The sequence below is a fragment of the Xyrauchen texanus genome, chromosome 30, assembly GCF_025860055.1.
Source record: "Xyrauchen texanus isolate HMW12.3.18 chromosome 30, RBS_HiC_50CHRs, whole genome shotgun sequence".
NCBI classification, from domain to species: domain Eukaryota; kingdom Metazoa; phylum Chordata; class Actinopteri; order Cypriniformes; family Catostomidae; genus Xyrauchen; species Xyrauchen texanus.
In genome coordinates, this window is record NC_068305.1 from 33,479,519 (window position 1) to 33,499,954 (window position 20,436).

Below are 20,436 nucleotides of genomic sequence, written 5' to 3' on the forward strand. Positions count from 1 at the left end.
AAGATTACAGCACAAGCAAGTCATTAGGAGATGTGTAATTAAGCATCATAATGGAAATGAAGTGGAGATCTTAATGCAAGGCTAAATGAATAGGCAAAGTCAACGCTGTCACAAACAGTTGATTAAAATCCCCACTGATGACATGTGTTTATTCTGTTTTCTGAATAAGAGCTGAGATTACAATATTCTTTAGAGAAATCAAAATGTTATTTTGAAAAATGACAAAGGGTCATTAACAATGGAGAGGGCGGCAATCCCACACACAAACAAATTCATTTTTATCTCTGGCTCACCGAGACAGTTGTATAAATAACAGTAGATAAGCTCTGAGAAATACAGGGTTCCCAAAAGAACAGCATGAGCTCTGAAATTTGCACTGAAATTAATAATAATGTGCATATAATAATAATAATAATGATAGTAAGAAGAAGAAGAAGAAGAAGAAGAATAAAGGTACTCCAAAGTGCCAAAAGGAACTTTAACAGAGTTCTCTGAATCATTAAGATTGCTGATCAGCTATTAAGATCAGCTATATCTTTAGTTTGAACAGTGTAAAAAAAAAATTCACCCAAAAATCTAATTTCTGTCATAATTTACTCACCTTCATGTTGTTCCAAACCTGTATTATTTTCTTGCTTCCATGTATACGTTTAGCAGAATATCTACAATGTTCTTTTTCATAAAAATAAAAAACATATAGTGACCATTGTATCATTCTATTCGTGTCATACTCCAAAAAGGTAAAAAAACAAAACATAAAAGGTAGTCCATACACTTGTGTGCTTATTCCAAGTCTTCTGAATACATACGATAGCTTTATGTGAGGAACAGACAGAAATGTAAGACATGTTTTTTCCTTTTTGGAGCTTCAAATTCAGTGTTCACTATATGTTTTCCTTTTATTAAAAAGAGCAACATGAACATTCTTCAAAATGCTTTTGTGTTCCACAGAAGCACAGAAGTCAGATGGTTTTGAAACCAAATGTGGGCATGTAAATTACCTTTTTCACACAACTAATCAATGGCTATGTTTACATGCACTAATTTTCGTCAATCTGAATCAATTCATTCCAATTGCAGATTCATAATGTAGGCTACTGTTTATATGTCCCCTAAACTTTGCAATCCGATACAAATATTAATTTACATGTGCATTATATGTATTCCAAACAAGCGGAGAAAGGCTAAGAAAGTGACAATGGCACCAAAAACCATAATTGCCATTTTTGGTTTGTTGAGATATCTAAAACAAATATGCCAGGAAAGCTTTCTTCTGATGTTACTCACTCTACTCTGCAAATGAAGAATTAGAAGCAGCTTATAATACCCTGTCTGACTTAACCATATATTTGCCTCATGCCCATTCCTCCTCCAGATTAACCGCAGGCATCACTGGATGTGAGTACAAAGTAAATACAGGTGAGAGTTGTCCTTAAAGGAGTTTACAGATGTGGAATGGAAACTTTGGGACTTTAAGCAACAGCTGCAGAAGGGACTCTCCTCAAAAATCACTAACGCTGGAATTGACCATTTAATCGTTCAAGAAAAAAGGTAGGCTATTTAAAACAGCAAGAGAAGGGAAGTTTGCAGTACAATATAAATAGCCTACGTCTAAAAGCTAGATATTATTATTAATATGCTAATTATATTTTAGAATTTTTTATTCAAAGCCTACAACCCCGTATAATTTAGCATAAGTTTTGAGGAGGATGTTTAGCTTTTTACTGTTTTCCTTTTACATCATCTCTTGTAAAACATATTCTAACATTTACTTTCCTAATCTGTCACGTATGGTCGACTGTCACTATGGCAAAGAAGAAATGCTTTAGAAATTATGGTGTTGAAATCAGGAAGTGAGTGAAATCGCATGCACGCAATGGAACACAACGCCGTTACTACACCTGCTGCTTTAAGTCTCTATTAAACATAATACTTTTTTGGTTTATGTGATGTCATGAAAAATGTGCGCTGCAGAATATTCAATGCGAGCCCACATACCCTAATAATGTGTTTTGTCATTGCTTTGTATAAATTAGGTTCCAGCAAGGAGTATCATGTATAAACATAATGTGGCAGGGCGGAGGGCGGGGCCGGGTCGTGATCCTACACACCCGGTCCCGTATTAGGCTAATTATGCCTCCGTGAGGGATAAAGGCTGACCTGTTTCGGATCCAGCTCAATCAGATGATTTTAGTGTTTACATGAAGGCTTTTCAATACGATTTAGCCATCAGTCGGATTATAAACAGATTATTTGGTTGCATGTAAACGTGGCTAATGTTATGTCACTTGTTCGCTCCACCTACTGAGTCTGTGCCTTTGATCTCATTGCAGAAAAAGCACTACAAAATATGACCGTAATATGTTAAAATCTTTACTCTGGCTTTTCCTGGAATCATTTCGACAAGCTGGAGTAAACCTCCAGTTTTGTAAGCGGTCATGGACTGCTTACTGCTTGTAGAGGCAGCCCTAATTTAAGATGTGACTTTGATCAGAACACCCCTTATAGTTCAATGTTCAGTGATCACAAGATGATGGTTGAACTTCAGGGTTTGAACTGCAATATGATAACTATTCAACATCTTATATTGCTGCTGCTTAGATATCAAGGCTAAAACAACAAAAACATCTTAAAATCACATAAAAATGGCAACTTTCACGTTTCACAGGATGTGCAAAAACTACAAACTAGCAAGAAATGCTGTTTTGTCTCCGAATTAAGTTACCATTTACTGTCATTGCATGGAAAAGATACAAGGAAAATGACTGGTGCATGAAGCTAACATTTTGCCTCCTTTTGTTTTTCCATGCAAGTAAGAAAGTTATATAGGTTTTGGAACAAAATGAGGGTGTGTAAATTATATCAGAATGTACATATTTGAATGAACTATTACATTAGGACAGTGTGGCCAAGTAGGAAAAGCAAATCTGTTGGTCCTGTGCTATTAATATTAACTGTGTTAACATTAACTGTGTACAAATTTAGCCTATATCTTAAAAGAGAATTCTTGGAATGAATGAGTCCTTTCCCTGTTTTAGTCATTACTCATAGCATAAACTTTGATATGTGTGGAAATTGTCAGGGTTGGAAGTCACAATGGCTCTAATCTCTGCACAGGATTCTTAAAAAGAGACTCGCTGTGAATAATGTGGATTGAGTGAGCTATTTCCAGCACTCGGTGGAGTAAAACTGTTCTACTCCTTACCCTGACTCACCGCACATACTTTGGAAGGACATTCATATTTTAACACAGCATTATAGCTCACAAAACATGTCCTCAGATCATCCCTCTATAGCAGTCTCACAGTAACATGCTTTGACACTGTGAAATGTTGAGGAAACATGCAACAGCTCACATCTTGAAAAGTATGAATAGGCCTATGATCTACACTTTTATATCATTTGTTTGCCCTGAAGTACAATCATAATGCTAGTCAAAATTTATTGCACCAAACACTTAAACAGGCTGTTTTTTGCTACATTTAAATGTTTTGTTATTAAAAGAGCGAGGGCAATTCTATATCCCATAATATGGCCCCTTTAAAGTTCGAACCAGGGGTATTGTACTCCTGGCACATGTAAAGACCAGGTGTTACTCAGACTGACGGCACCAATATTCCCAAGTCAAATAGATCACTTTTATATTAATTGTTTTGGTAATCATGTAGCAGCTGCATCCTAATAGACACTCTCCAGCCTGTGATTACAATAAATCAGAGCACAGCGCTTTTCGTCTGTCTTTCCAAAAGGCTTTGATTTGCAGCCTTGAACAAAGAGCAGCGTCATTGCCCCTGAATACAAGGGTTCAATGGTAGACAGCTGTGACATGTGATGCATATTACAGGAATGCAATATGGAAAATATTCAGAGATAAATAAAACAGGCCACAATTATGTAAATGGCAGCTGGCCACAATTAGCTATGACATTGACTATGTCCGGATTAGTACCATATTAGTCTTATTATTTCTGCAGTATCTTCTGTAAAGCTGCTTTGAAACGATGTGTGTTGTGATAGGCGCTATACAAATAAAATTGAATTGACTTGACAATCAAGTCCAAAAGGGGCTGAGTCGGACTCAAGACCGAGTCCATAACAAGTCAGAGTCAAGTCCAAATGAAACCGCTCATGAATCATAATACAAATTGTAACTGTAAACTCAACATCAATATTTTTAGCTTATTTTAAACTTCACAACTAAGAAAAACAGTTTGTCAATATAAACTTGCTTTTCATTTATATATATATTTTATGATTAGTATCCTGCTGAACAAACTTCAAAGTGGTTTCAGAATGAAAGCAGATGCTTTGGGTGTATGAAGGCAAAACTGTCCTTTAACACAATTCTTATTGCGTTCTGTTGACATTTTTAATTATTTGTTGCTTTTTCCCCTCCACTCAAGTTATTATTTTTATTTCTACTTCATTTTCATTTTGTCAATTCAATTTTATTTAGTTTCATTTAAAACTATCCCTATCTAAAGAAACAATAGTCTATTCTGAGATTTCTTTCTGAATCTTTTTTTCTCTAACTGCCGACTGATTTTGGAAAATACAGTACATACAAATGATTCAACACATTAGTAATTAGCACTCATTGAGAAGTTATGTTTCATGATTTGATTGCAAATGCTACATCCAAAAACACTTATAATATTAGGGCCATATCGTAACTGACATGATTTTCTAGTTAATTTGCAGGAAACCGCACAATGCAGGGCATTTCTGCATGCTGCTCCTGTACCTAAATACCTGATGTATCAGTGTGTATCTCACAGCAGCTGCCACATAAGATATAAAAAAATATAATAATAATTTGATATTTGCTTTAGCGGCAGCCGCGTTGGCATGCAATCAGTCTAAAATCTTTAAACATGCATGGTTGAATGTTGTGAATGGTGGACAAATGCTGTAAAACAATGTAAAATAAGCTTGTCAATGCTTTGAAAATCCTCAGTCAATAATAAATAGGTGCTGTTTATCTGTTTAGAGTTGCTGTCTGCTTTAGCAAAACTATTTAAAAAGTTACACAGTTAATTCATCAAGCTATTATGGACCAGTTCAAGCTGACTACAGAAGTCTACATGTGTACATACATTACACCTAAAAAGACTTAATATCCAATATTAGTACTATTTTTATAGATTTTTATTTCTATATGCTGTTTTTAGTAAACTGTGAGAGACATGATGTGGGTGACTTGACTCAATGAAGTTCTTGATTTTAAGTTTTTAACCACAATGAAGCCACAATGCAAGCACTGTCTTGGCTGCACAAACGTCACATGCAATTTCACCAGTTGTCAGGTCATGTGTCATGTGCCTTGTTTAGATTCTATTACATTGGATAAATACCCGTCTTTATGTTTTCGTCATGCCAGACACCTCGGTAGTCAATGTTATACAGTAGTCTCTGTAGTAACATTCAAGCATATTAGTTGACTGATGAGTGGGTCTGTTCACATGCGTATGTGTGTGTGCGCGTGCATTTGTGTGCGTTTTTAACTTTTTTTCCAGTTCAGTACTGGTTTACATTTCAATCAATTTTCTACAGCCGTAATACAACTTAACAAGGTCAAATTGTCCAGCATAAAAACGTCATAAAGTGACATATTTTTTTCAGACTGTTTCTCAAACAATTAAATAAAATAGCAGCCAATAAACAGTACAGTAAAACCATGCAATGCGGAGTAGGGGGACGTTCACACTGAATGCATTTTTGCATCTGTAACAAGTTCGAGGAATGAGGCAGCGAGAGACTGTGAATCTAACTCAAAGCAAAAATTATTCACACACACACACAATTAACACATTTCCTTAACTGCGGAATTGTAACGCTTCAGATCAACACTCAAACGATATCACTAGTGGGACTGGCAGCTGCCATCACACTCTTAGCTTCAGATGGGCTCCCTCACTCTGAGGTCTGGTCCCTTTTATTTCCCCTGTCTCTCACTGCGAACAAATAAACAGATAAACAGCCATTCATCTCAGGTGCAAACGCTTACCGCTTCCTCTCTCCCCAAATGAACGCTCAACCATGCCCTCCCCTCCACATACCCTCACCGCCCGACTCAGGCCAGGGGAATGTCCAGCCTGCCCCCCTTCCGGAGAGGAAGTCTGTGACAGCCATCAGCACCCTCTGGCCTGTGGACCACCTCGAAATTAAATGGCTGGAGTGCCAGATACCAACAGGTGATCCAGGCATTGGCATCCTTCATGAGATGGAGCCATTGGAGCGGGGTATGGTCTGAACCCGAGGCCTCCTCCCAGCTGGACATGCCTGAAACACCTCCCTAGGGAGGCGGCCAGAGGGCATCCTTACCAGATGCCAAACCACCTCAACTGACTCCTTTTGACGCAAAGGAGCAGCGGCTCTACTCTGAGCTCCTCACCCTATCTCTAAGGGAGAAGCCCGCCACCCTTCTGAGGAAGCCCATTTCGGCCGCTTGTACTCGCGACCTAGTTCTTTCGATGACCATAGGTGAGTGTAGGAACAAAAATTGACCGGTAGATCGAGAGCTTTGCCTTCTGGCTCAGCTCTCTTTTCGTGACAATGGTGCGATAGAGCGAGTGCAATACCGCCCCCGCTGCCCCGATTCTCCGGCCAACCTCCCATTGTCCCCTCACTCGTGAACAAGACCCCGAGGTACTTGAACTCCTTCACTTGGGGCAGTACCTCCTTCCCTACCTGGAGTACGCACTCCATCGGTTTCCTGATGAGAACCATCTGATTCATATTGATCTGTCAATATCCCATTGTTAAATCCAATGTCAAATAAAAGCAAGCCGTGCCCAACCAATCGAGCAGTTCATCAACACGAGGCATTAAATAAGCATCAAATTTCGACACGTTAACATTTCTATAATCCATACAGAACCAGACCAAGCCATCGCTCTTAGGTACCAGAACCACTGGGATGACCCAATCGCTGTGGGAACCTTCTATTAGAATATCTCTGTGTTTATATCTGCGTCTCCCACAGAAAAAAATTTACATACGCGCCCTCCCGAGAACGTAGACAGGAAGATACCGCGACTGGGCAGCCCCCGGGAGTTCGAGGCCCCCCTGCTGCTGCGGGCTCTCTTCACCTGGGATGAAGAAAGGGGAGAGATGGAGTTTGTGGAAGCAGATCCCGCCCATGACCGGTGAGTCGGTCTTTGGAAAATGTTCAATTTAGCAAACGGGCGACTGGCCAGCCTCGCTCAGCGTTAAGGAGTGGAAAGTCTAGCAGTGTTATTCTGGGCTATGGCCGGCCCGTTGCAAGATGGACTTCTTTAGCACTGAGTAGTCCAGGAGGTTGGCGACCAGAAGCTGTTGTGATGCAATCTGGGCATCTCCGGTCAGGAACATCAGAAGATGGACCGCCCACTGCTCCGACGGCCATTTCAGAGCTTCAGCGGGGTGCTCAAAGAGCTCAAGGTAGGCCTCCGGATCATCTTGAGACCCCATCTTGGTGAGCAACACTTGGGGGTGCGCTGCTGCCGGGGACGGGGAGACACATATTTGACCATTGGGCCGGGTCTCATTCCTTTTTTAGCATCTCACACATAAGTGCCGCTTCTTAAAAACACAGTGTGACATTAGAAATCTTTCACACTGAACATGTTTTTGCACTGTTTTTTAATAGATATTCTATGTAAACATGCACTAAACTGACATCTTTGACCACTGTGCTGTGTAATTTTTTTTTTCTTAAACATGCACTAGATGGATATTTTTGACCACTTTTTGATCGTTTTATCAGGACCGCTGTGTTTTTAATACAAGTTAAAACCATTTTAACTTTTAAAAGATTCTCAAATCTCGAGATACCTGCATTCTGTAGTATATGTTGTGCGGTGTATAAAGTTTTTTAACGCAGTGATGCGCTCGGTGTGAAAGACCCTTAAGCAATGCTTTATTAATCCATTTCGAATATAGCCACTTTGTATTCTAATGACAGAGAATTGTTATGGAGCGCAATAGACAGTAAAAAGGAAGATGAGAGGTATGAGTGTTATCTAATGCGGGGTAGAGAGAACAAGATGATGACATAAGCATGTGTAGTGTGTGGGAGGTATTAAATCCCCCTGGCAAAAACACTGAGCACAGCATTGGAAACAGGTACAGCAGAGAGGTCATGCACACATCATGCACAGCTCTGCATGGGTGATCGGCATTAATACTAATAGATCCCTATTTAATTATTTAACCTTGACAGTGTGCACAACAAGAGTCACAGCATCACGTATCAGTGCTAGCCAGCACAATAAAAGAGTGACACTGGAATGTTAATGGCTTACTTGAGAATAGCATTAGCTCACATTTTCTGTGTCCTTGCACCCTATAAATGTCATTCAAGAAAGCAGATGTCTGATATTTCTAGTGTGTCACATATCTGGGCCACAGTTTCTGTTGTTTCGTGAACTTTAGCCAACCTTGCAAGCAGCATGTTGGGGTGAGAACTCAAACATCCATTGTACTCACACAAACACACACACACACACACACACTTATAGTACTTGAGCCTCAGGAAAGGAATCCATGCAGAACAAAAGGCCAAACTTGTAACTCTACTTAAAACTGATATGCCCATATAAAGCAGAACTCATGATGACCGGCAAGCTCAATTACATAACACCAATAAAACCAGAACTCCTCTAATCTCTCCTCTGTCTTTTGTCATGGGTCCTTAATGACATCATAAAATAGCTGTACCACTGAGGTTTGGTTTTTACCTTTCCTTCTTAAAGTGACTCTAAAATGGTGCATTACATTAGCTGTTCGTAATACACAAAATAAGACTTTCTTAAGAATGTTCATGCTGCTCTCTTTCATAATAAAATTGGATGGTGACCAGAGGCTGTCAAGCTCCAAAAATGACATAAGGCACCAAAACATTAGGGGTGCCAAATTATGGCATATACATTAATTAACATACAGTGCTACAAATTATGTTACAGTTTACTGTGATAAATGTTAGTAAGATTGTTGATGTGTAGAAGTGAAAAGTCTTGTATTAATGCTGGTGCAGGACAGATGTTTTCTCTTTCCATTATGAGCGCTGTTCAGAATGTCGGGGTTGTCTAGCCGTTTGACATGGTTGAATTGCTCCATAGCACTTTAAAATAGAACCTTATCATGTAGAATTGAAATGTGTTGCATGTGCCACCCACAATATAGGAGAAAAGCCTGATTTAATAGTCCATGTGACTTTTTATCTATATTTCAAGTCTAATGTCGAATAATAGCTTTGTGTGAAAAACAGACTGAAATTTAAGTTGTTATTCATTAAAAATCTTGTTTTGAAAATCTTGCTTTACAGCCTGGGTAACAGTGTGAGGGGCTTCTTGAAGGGACTAGATCTATCAGAGTGGGTCACAGAGTGAACCACAGCCTGGTTGTTTGGGTGTGCAAGGTTTCTGAAAGGATAGATAGCATTATATACAATGCAAACAGAACATCTCAAGGATAAATTTCAGTCAGTCTCTCGGAGGCTGGGTAATCACTGCCCTGCTGCAGAAAATATTTGCCAGCGTTTGCCTTGACAAAAACTCAAATGCCACTTTATAAGTGAGACACTATGTAAATCATGTCTAGTTTTGCATGTGTGACATTTCCAGACTGGAGATCAATTGTATTGATGAATGGTGAACTCAAGGGAGAGATGCAGAAAAGGTCTATGATAGATAGACATGACATACAACTGGATGACATTTTTTATTTTGTCAGTAAATGCCACTGCAATAGCAATATGAGGGAAAACCATAAAACAACAGTCAGTAAAATAATGCTAGGAACAGTCATCATTTACTCACCCTCATGTCTTAAGAATCCCACATGTCTTTCTATCTTACGTGGAGCACAAAAAGGAGTTATTTACTGTATATCAGAATTTATATTTACATTGCAAGCTGCTCTTTGCCATACAATGAAAGTGAATGATAACCACAGTTGTAACAACTTAAATTTCAATCTGTTCCACACACAAAGCTATCATATATCTTCATAAGACTTGGAATAGAGCACACAAGTAATTTGGACTACTGTTATTACGTTTTTTTGGTGCTTTTTGGAGCTTGACAGCACGTGGTACCAAACACTTACATTTTATAGAAGAAAGCAGCTTGGACATTCTGCTACACTTCTCCTTTGGTGGTCCACAAAAGAAAGAAATTAATTGGGGTTTGGAATGACATGAGCGTGAGTAAATGATGACAGAACATCAATTGTTGGGTGAACTATAGCAGAAAGGTATGTTGATTTTAGTATTATAATAAAAGTCGAAATGTATAATTTGCATTGCATCAGCTCTCCTGCGTGGGCTCAAGACTGCCTGATTTTTCAGGCACTATTCTTAGGCAGCTAATAATGCCATATGTCTTTAAATAGTTATTACGCATCAGCCTGGGCTTTTCAGGGGGTTAATATAATCACAGCCTACTAAACTGATTCAGTGAATCGGATGCTCAAGCAACGCGTCCTCCAGAAGTGCCAAACACAATCAAACATTTTGACAGCTCTGAGAATCGCACCCGAAGACAACATGGTACTGATGCTCCTTTGGAACAATTTGACCTTCCTTGATCAATCAGCAAAGTTGGGGCCCCCGACAGCAGCCCAAGCGAGAGCAGAGTGGGTGATACAAGAATAGCAACAGTCTATTCTGTCTAGCTGTCATCTGTCATTGCGCTTCATGAATCTGGAACGTTCCATTGCTCTCCGGATGTTTGCCAAATCCAATCACGGATGCTGAATACCCTGAAGGGATTGCATGGTCACCGGGGACTACAGCCAAGCAACCACCGGCTGCTGGGGTAGAATCGTCTCAAATACACAAGTGAAATATAAGGTTAAAAATCTTATGGCAACAGACTATAATGGCATTCAGGCATTCAGTAGTCTGATTCCCGAAAAAATGACGCTTATGTGTCGGTTCTATTGAATCTACAGTGCAAACCATGGAGCATAACCAGTGTAGTCTGATTCATGAACGAATGGTTGTAATTAGTGGTATTTAATAAAAAAAACAAATAAGAATGAATAAAATATTGTAGATCTGATCATATTGTGACAGGCTGCTAAGGGCAGTAAATCATTTAAAAAAGCATTTATTATTTCCAAATATTTCTTAGAAAAAAAAACTAAACTAAAAGAATCACTGATGAAACTGTTAAGGAACCAAAATCATTAATGTGATTCTCATATCTAATGTCCTCTTAACAAAAAAATTGATACAGTGTAGTTAAGGTTTTGGTAACCGACTGTAATACAGTATCACTTAGGTTGTTACCACACAGCCTTAGTGACTCCATTACACCCATTCATATATAAACGTCCCATTTCAATATGAAACGGATTCATTAAGCGGCAGTCAGACAGCTTCTGCAGCTCACCACCAAGTGTTCTGTAATCATGTGAGGAGGGTGGGGGTGGGGAAAAGATCTTTATCTAGTGTAACCAGTTCAGCAAAAAGCCATTACTGCAGGTTGGCCAGTCAAGGAGATGCAATCATGCTCTGTTAATCGGTTAATATTTCAGAGCAGTCTTATCAGCACAATTAGCTGCCTAATTAAGCATATGTTGCCTCATTTATAATAGGGGATTTGTTGTGTAATAGAAACAGTGATTGTAGCTTTAAATTGAAGTTCACAAAGAAATCAAATAAAATATTTTTTAATTAATTTATTCTTGTGCATAATTATTTGGCTAAAAAGATGAGAATTTTGCTCAAAACAGTGAACTTTAGACTACATCTATTTGTCCAACATTTGTGAACAAGCATTGCAGTATTAGATCATTGCTATTGCCGAAATAGGTAATAAAATTATTGTGACGAGAAAGAGGGCGTGGCTGGGTCGTGATGATGGACGCCCAGCGCTGAATCAGCCCAATCAGCGGGAGAGGGATAAAGAGCAGCAGGGGATGCCAGTTCGAGAGAGAGAGAGAGACGTATGTGGCCGCTGTGTGTGTGTGTGTGTGTGTTTATGTTTGTTTAAGTTAATTTACATCATTAAAAGTTGCGTTGACTGCTCAGCCGGTTCCCACCTCCTTGCCCATCCTTTACCCATTACATTTGTGCCAAAACCCGAGAAGGAGGAAGGATGCACTCTCGTGGTGACCTCGCCACTGCTGTCTGCCAGAGGAGGAGCCGCGGGCATCTGTCAGGGGATGGAGGAGTCACTGCCGGCCGCCAGGATTGGAAGGACCGCAGCCGTCCACCAGGAAGGGGAGAAGCCATTCCATCCACCAGGGGTCAGAGGACTCGCAGCCATCCACCAGGGGAGGAGCGGCTGCCTTCTGCCAGAGGACGGAGGAGTGGCTGAGGACCAGGCGACGGTGTGTCCGGGGAACGGCGAGCAAGTCTCTCTCTCTCTCTCATTCTCTCTCTCTCTGTGTCTCTCTCCCTCACTCTTTCACTCTCCCTCCCCTCATCTCTCCAGGGCACCAGAGATGCAGGGAAGACCTGTCAGCAGAAGGACGGCCAGAAGGGCAACACCTCCCTCCAGGAAGCGGGAGAGGGATAAAGAGGATCCGGGGATGCCAGTTCAAGAGAGAGAGACGCACGCGGCCACTGCGTGTGTGTTTGTTAAGTTAATTTACATCATTAAAATTTTGTTGACTGCTCAGCCGGTTCCCGCCCATCCATTACCCGTATAATATAATATAATATTATATAATATAGCATAATATTAAATTACATTTAAATGGAATCTATGGCGACTGAGAATCTATTGGTTAGCAGCTGCAGGCATGATACAGTACATGTTGATGTGAGTATCAATTCAATAACATTTGGATCATTTTATATATACTACATACTATACATTATATCCTTTATTGTTGAGCCAGACAACAGAAAAAAGGTTTTTTTATTCCAAATTAAATTTCTTCAGTTTAAAGGAATAGCTCGGCCAAAAATCAAAGTCAATATTTAACCTTGGCGAACAACAACAGACAAAAAAAAGACAAAGACAAAAAAAGAAAAAGAAGGTCCAAACAGCTCCAAAACTGTGATTTATATTCCAAGTCTTCTGAGGCCAAACACACTGAAATTTAAGGTAAATAATGACTTAATTTTCAGTCTGTTCCTCACATAAAGCTATCGTATGGCTTCAGAAAACTTGGAATATAGTGCACAAGTAATATGGGCTACTTATACTGTCATTATCTTGATAGACGTGGTCACTACAAACCTTTTTTGGTGAACTATTCCTATAACAGAACACAGAAGCTATTGAGATAAGCATAATCTCTTTCCTATGTTTATGAGTACTTAGTTAACCAAGTAAAAAAAAAAAAATACAAAATTAATAACCATGCTGCAGTCACTATCCAGGGTACAATGCAAGAACACTGAAGCCACACAACCTTGCCCCAAACCAAACTAACAGTGTGGTATAACAAAGTCCCTCATTACGGATCACTAAATTCACCTTAAAACAATAACTTTCAACACTGTTACTTGTTATGTAAGGAAATTATCCACATGAGTCATGCAAAGTCAGGTTCTAGTTAATGCACAGCAAGGGGATACTTTTAAAGAAATACTTTGTGTGTGTTCGCATTAGTGGAACCATTCAAGAGTGAAAGACGGAGTGCTAGTTTTATTTCACGAAGAACCCTTCTGAGTCTGTGACTCAATGGAGCGAGTCATGGACCACCTTACACTCTGATCTCTCTCAGATGATCTAGTTTGTCTGAGAGTAACTGTCAGGACATATCAGTGTAAGAATTGTGTCTACAGTATGTGTGTGTCCAGTGCAGGTCAGAGGGCCAGACAGACCAGGCAGAGCTGAGCATATCACGTTAACTGAATTCTTATCACTGTTGGAAGAATGTCTGGGCTAAATACAGTTTTCAAATATTCAGTCACCACTGCATTTTGTTTCTCAAGTGATGTAACAATCAGAAGTATTAGCGTTTAAAGACTATAAATACTTTACAGATACATTTTTAAAGGACTGGCTTATCCAAAAAAGAAAACTATATCATTATTTACTCACACTTTTGTCTTTCCAAACCTTTTTGACTTTCATTCTTCTGAGGAACACAAAAGGAGATGTTAGACAGAATGTTTACACTGCTCCTTTCCATTCAATGAAAGTGAATGAGGGAATGGATGCTCTTAAACTCCAAAAATGACCAAATATGACCATTAAAGTAGTCCCTACGACACATGTGCTTTATTCCAAGTCTTCTGAAGCAGTTTGATAGCTTAGTATAAGAAACAGACTGAAATTGAAAACTTTCCCTCTGTTGTAGCTCTCAAAACTTGTTTGTCTTTCTGCATACATTCAAATAGGTTCTTCCATGTGCCCTAAAAAAATCACAATGCACCAAGTTTAAATTTGTAGAAGTGTAAATGAGATTTGAAAGCTATGGTGAAGGCAGGGCAACATTTTCAGTGAATAATTATTTAAATTTCAGCTCCTGTATGGCTTAAAAATACACACAAGTTGTATTAACTACTTTTTTTGGTGCATTTTGTCTTGTTTGACCTCTAAAGCACTCTTCCCCATTTACTTTCATTTTATGGAAAAGAGCAGCATGAACATTATACATAAAATCTCCTTTCACATTCCACAGAAGAAACAAAAAGAGGTAAGTAAATAATGTCATAATGTTTTTACTTTTGGGTGAACTATTCTTATAAAAACATACATCTGTTTAGATAAAACTTTAAAAGCTGTTTTACTCTTTAATAGATTTTCCTTCTTTCATTGATTTGCTATGTTTTATCATCAAGGCATTGAAGCCAAAAGCAACTCGTAATTTCTGCTACAAGTCCTCATTACATCATGTGAGTTTTAATCAATCATGGAGCACTTATGTTATCTTGTGACAAAATAAGACACCCAAACTGAACATGGATGCCATAGGTCATCATAACCAAATCATTCAAATAGCAAAACTTCACGTAGGCTTTCACAAGAAGATACAGTGAGAGATACAGTATACTCCCTTGCCTCTAAGTGTAAGCTCACTCTTGAGGGTGCTTGCAAATGCGAATAAAGACGTTTCAAAAAGAGCTCAAAATCTCAATTTCACACCTGATATAGCCCACATGGATAATTGGGTTGAAAAGTCCTAATACACAATCTGAAATGCACGTTTGGGGAATTCCTTTTCCACTTGAGCATTCTAGCAGTTCTGTCAATCAAACTGCCATTGTTTCAATGTGTCCGTGATGTATTTACTTAGAATGACGTTAATTAAAAAATGCAGTCAAAGTAATGCCTTTTCTTAAAGGAGAAGCATGCAAACTCTGCGCCACTAGCATCACCAAACTAAATTGCAAAAATCATGACTGTTTTCAAACAGGTTTCCTGAACACATCCCTGTCCACTTTTGGGAAAATCAACCTGTGAATGGCTTTAAAAGTGAAGTGTAATTTATTCAGTAATTAAGCCTTTCATTGATTTCCTGGGAACTTTAAATATTGTGGCTCTGTGATGCATTCAAAAACATTGCTTTGTCTATTTGAGCAGTTCGACATGCCAACATCTGGCTCAACCAATAGCGTGAGTTCTGGGTGGGACTACCTGTAATAAGCTTCTTTTTTTTTTTGCAGGGAACTGACTAGTTTTCCAAAACGAAAGATTGTTGGGGCAGCTGAAATGTTTTTAGAAAATTATTTGGAATTATTTTGGCAATTCTGTTTGGTGATATCAGTGGCCAAATGAACATCACGTGACCATGGCAGCATTTTTGCAAAACTAAATTACATGCCTTATTGCAAGTTTTGCAGAAGTTTCCTAGTGAAATGTCCAGCGGGGCCGTCAAAAGTGAGTGAAATGGTGTCGTAAACAAACAAGGTTTTTAATGTACCTCCCAAACCTAAACGTTTAACTTAAACCTAACCAATAGTGATCTAAAATCAAATGAGAGGTAGACACAAAACAGACATCCTTACGCTAAACCAACACCTAAACCTAACCGATAGTGTCCAAAAACATTTTGTGCTGCTTCTATTAAACTTTCGTCACATGTGTCAGCTTGCATGCTTGACTTGTCTTGTCTTGAACCGCATACTTCAGGGTTAAAAGTCCAATGATCTATGAGGTGAACTACCATGGAAGCTAATCACACTAGAATAAGTGTGCAAATGTATGTGAGTCTGTAATACAAGCATTCCTATATTTTTTTTTAAATGATACGTTATAGTAAGTGTATCGATAACATAACATAGCAGTGTGTGAGTAAAGATGCAAAAAACTAAGAGTTTATAAAGGTATAATCAGCTGTTGTAGCCGTGACTTATGTGAAAGTGAATAAAAAGTATAGTTGTTGTAGTGCCTTTAGTGTTAACTTCACCAGGAAACTGCCACGAAACTTAACATTTGGCAAATAAAGGTCAGTTTGCAAAAATGTAATTAAAGTATTGTTCATTCCCTGAGACTAGACTGGAAATTACACATTTCACCTTATCAGGAGCGAGTTTTAAATCAAGTACAATGAAATGTCTGTTCTAATTTCATATCCCTTCATGCAGGTGGGATGGAGCAAGAAATGGATGAGTCATTTAACCTTACCTTGCCCTCCTGGTCCTCAAATACTGATTGGTCCACGTTGCAGGCGAAGAGGGATGTGGGGAGATCATTGAAGTCAGTGATTTGTTGGAAACTGTCTCCCAGTGAGGACTCTCCCACAGTGCACTGCAGGACGACCAGCTCCTCCCCTCCTAGGAGGTAGACCCGCTGGAGGAATGGAGCACTTCTCATGTTGGCAAAAAAATGCTCTCCCTTCATGGCTGTAAGGGGTAAATACAATTAAATCAGGGCATGTTTTTTTTTCTAACATAACCAATTGCATTAAGACTTTTCCTAGGTTTGTTTTTATCGAGCGTATTCTTCAATTTTGTAGCATTTTTGTCAACTTATAATGTAAGGTTTCTTGCCCAAAAAACAATCGTAATTTAGTTTTACTTGACCACTTCCACCCTCTCTCTGACCCTTACAATTACGCGTGCTGTTTATGCTACTGTACCTCTCTGATTCTTACATGTGAGTGATCTTTGTTATGATTGGCTCACTTATTCACATGTGAACTGATTAAAAATGTTCTCCCCTTGTTTTATGGAGAAAATTATGCAGTGTTACTACATCTCACTTTTTAATCACAAGTTTTTGGATTTGCAAACTTAAACATTTAGTTTTCTGTAATGTATAGAATATTGAGTGGTGTTGCAAATTCTGTTGATTTAACTTTTCATCAGAGTACCGTTATCTAGCTGGCTAATAAAGAGGTTTGTTAATACCTCATTTTTGGAGCATTTATGACTTCAACCATTGGTTACCCTGTTAATGCATGTGGAATTTCAGCACAAAAACCAGTGCCTTATTCACTGACCTCCCGCAATCAAGTTTAAGCAGACATAATCAGCGCTGAAATTGCACAGCATCTTGAGTTTTTTTTTTCATTCCTTTCCTCAAATCTGCAAAAATATGCCTCCTTTCTTTGTAAATTAGGCTTATTATAGATTGCGCTTCATTCAAAAAAAATTGTGCTGTTACCGCCAGATGACAGCAGCTGGTAAAATTAATTTTGTTGTTGTTGATCATATCAGCAGTAATTAATCAAATAATGATAAAATTATACTCTGTTATACTTGGCATATATGCAGATGCTTGGTGTAGTCAAGCACACTTTTGGCATGTTGATTATTGTTTTACAGTCCCGGCAGAGTTTTTCAGATCACGGTGGTCTGCTGCATCCTCCGCTATATAGAGTTAAGAATTGGCCTACAAGATTGGAAATGTGCGTGCAAATTGTGTTTTTTGTGGGCATGTTTGCGCTGTTGTCTGATCTGCATAATTCCTTTAGTGAATATGGTGCTAAACCATCGCAGAGAGTGCATGCAAATATGATTTTACTGGATGCAATTAACTCTTAGTTAATTCCCCCTTCGTTTCTGGAGCGATCAAAATTTTGACCATTGATTAACATGTTGTTGATAGTCATTTTTCAGCTAAAATTTCAACCATCTGTCACCCTGTCAAAGGGATATTTCTCCTGAAAATGAAAATTATCTCATCATTTACTCACCCTCATGTCATCCCTGATGTGTATGACTTTTTTTCTTCTGCAGAACAGAAACGAAGAGTTTTTAAAAACATTTTCAGCTCTGTTGATCCATACAATGCAAGTGAATTGTGGCCAGAACTCTGAAGGACCAAAAAGAATATAAAGGCAGTATAAAAGTAATCCATATGACTCCATTGTTAAATATATATCTTCAGAAGCTATATGATAGGTGTGGGTGAGAAACAGATACATAATTAAGTACTTTTTTTACTATAAATCTGCAACTTTGAACAGCCCCAACCAGAAGGTGGCGATATAAAAGAAGAATGTGAATCGCCAAAAAACTAAAGAAGAAGAATATGGAAGTGAAAGTGAAAGCGCAGATTTATAGTAAAAAAAGGACTTAAATATTTTTCTGTTCATATCACCTATCAGAGATCTGGCCAACTTTCACTTGCATTGAATGGACCAACAGAGCTGATATATATTTGTGTAAAAATATTTGTTTGCGTTCTGCAGAATAAAGAAAGTCATACACACTGGGACGGCATGTGAGTAAATGATGAGAGAATTTTCATCTTTGAGTGAACTATCCCTTTAATGCTTTTTGAAATAATTTTATTCAGCCCAAACATCAACAATTAATCTCCCTGTTGATTCTTAGACATTTCTTTTTTTTTGCCCGAACATTAACCTTTTGTCACTCTTTAAATACAGTTAATTTCTCGGCCTGAATTTCACCCATTGGTCACCCTTAAAATTACAACTTATGATAGTCTTGGAAACAACCGTTAGAATATGATGGAAAATAATAAATTTCTTTTGTTTACAAAACTCATTTTGTAAATAACAACTTCTAACATTTTGTTGAAATATATATATATATATATATATATATATATATATATATATATATATATATATATATATATATTTATATTAGGGCTGTTGATTTAACGTGTTAATTCACTACGATTTAAAAAAAATGAAGGCAATTAATCGCAATACCCCCCATATAAGGAAGATTCCTGAGAAATGCAAGCTTGTAGAACCACCCGTTTACTCCAGAGGGCAGTAATTGAAATTTCAGCTGTGTGGCAACACACAGTTTATACAGTGAAGAAAACAACCATCCAACAGACAGCACAAAACAGACATTCGTTACATTCAAAACATTTGATTGAACACATCTTGAGATCCCTTAGTTCGAATTTACGCTCCAAGTATTAAACCATATTTAACTTGACACAGTGACCAAAAAAGATTATGTTTATGACGCAACGCACCCGAGAAGCTACACAAGCATGTCTGATGCTTGTTGAAATTGAGGGGTCCTTAAACAAGCCCTCATATTAAATCTCAAACTGATTGAGAAATTCACTTGTGAAATGGATTGCTGTGAACTGTATGCCAATGATTGGCTTATGTTCAAAAATATGGTAGTACACAATACATTGTATTTATATTTAAATATATATTTAAAGATAACTATGTATAATTATTTCATCATTATATACTGAATTATTGTTATATGAGGGGCTTTCTCAGCAAATATTTGTATATGCGATTAATCGCGATTAATTAATCAGGGCATCGTTTTGAATCGATTGACAGCCCTAATATATAATATCTATAATATATATATATATATATAGAGAGAGAGAGAGAGAGAGAGAGAGAGAGAGAGAGAGAGAGAGAGAGATACACACACACACACACACACACACACACATACAAAATGATGCTACTTAAAGAAAATGTACCATTGTTTGCTTTGGGACCAGTGAAAATATTGGCAGGACAAGTACAAGTCTAAACGACTAAACTCACAGGCCAGCAGAAAAAGAAAAATCCTTATTTTTTAGTCAAACATATAGTTACACACATTTCCTGTACTGTAGGTATAGCTTCCTTGTGAGACTTTACACAATCTATTTCAGCTGGTTTACTTTTAGGCCCTTCATGTCTCCATTTATTGCTCTAAACACATTTCACAAATTAACTAAAAATGCACTAGATGTGAGCAAGTGCTGTATTAGTATAAGCATGGCATACAAACAGCGAGGAGGGGAAACAGTTGTAATTTAGCTTCTAGCTAACTATTACAATACATTTAATGTGAATTGACCCTAAACCAATTAATACAAAAATTAAATCATAGTTCATCCTTTTGACCGGTGACTAACGGAACTGGAACATTTACCTCACAGAACCCCACCAAGCAGATTTTAACCCCGGTCCCAGGTAAATAATGCTCCACCACAAGATTATGTAATGGGCTTAAAGCAGAGCCAGTCTCTTGTCAGCCCACACAAACAACAATGGCAAGTGGGCAACAGCTTGCACCCAGTTCCACAGAGCTACTCCACATGCTCTTTCTCCCCATGATCCACCCTGACAAGCCTGGTCTGGTCGCCAGTGTCACAT

The 20,436-nt window shown here is 38.3% G+C and overlaps 1 protein-coding gene across 3 annotated transcripts in view; it reads right to left on the reverse strand.

Annotated features, from left to right (window-relative positions):
- The window catches only part of LOC127623885 (calcipressin-2-like), an 82,962-nt gene that overhangs the window by 56,749 nt on the left and 5,777 nt on the right, over positions 1 to 20,436 (reverse strand). For 2 of the 3 annotated variants that reach the window (XM_052098466.1, XM_052098467.1), the window contains exon 2: positions 16,518 to 16,735. In XM_052098466.1, coding sequence (XP_051954426.1) covers positions 16,518 to 16,733 — 216 coding nt within the window. In that variant the 5' untranslated portion in view covers positions 16,734 to 16,735. Of the gene's footprint in view, positions 1 to 16,517; positions 16,736 to 20,212; positions 20,405 to 20,436 lie in introns of those variants that run through there. The other variant, XM_052098468.1, reaches the window with a different exon arrangement.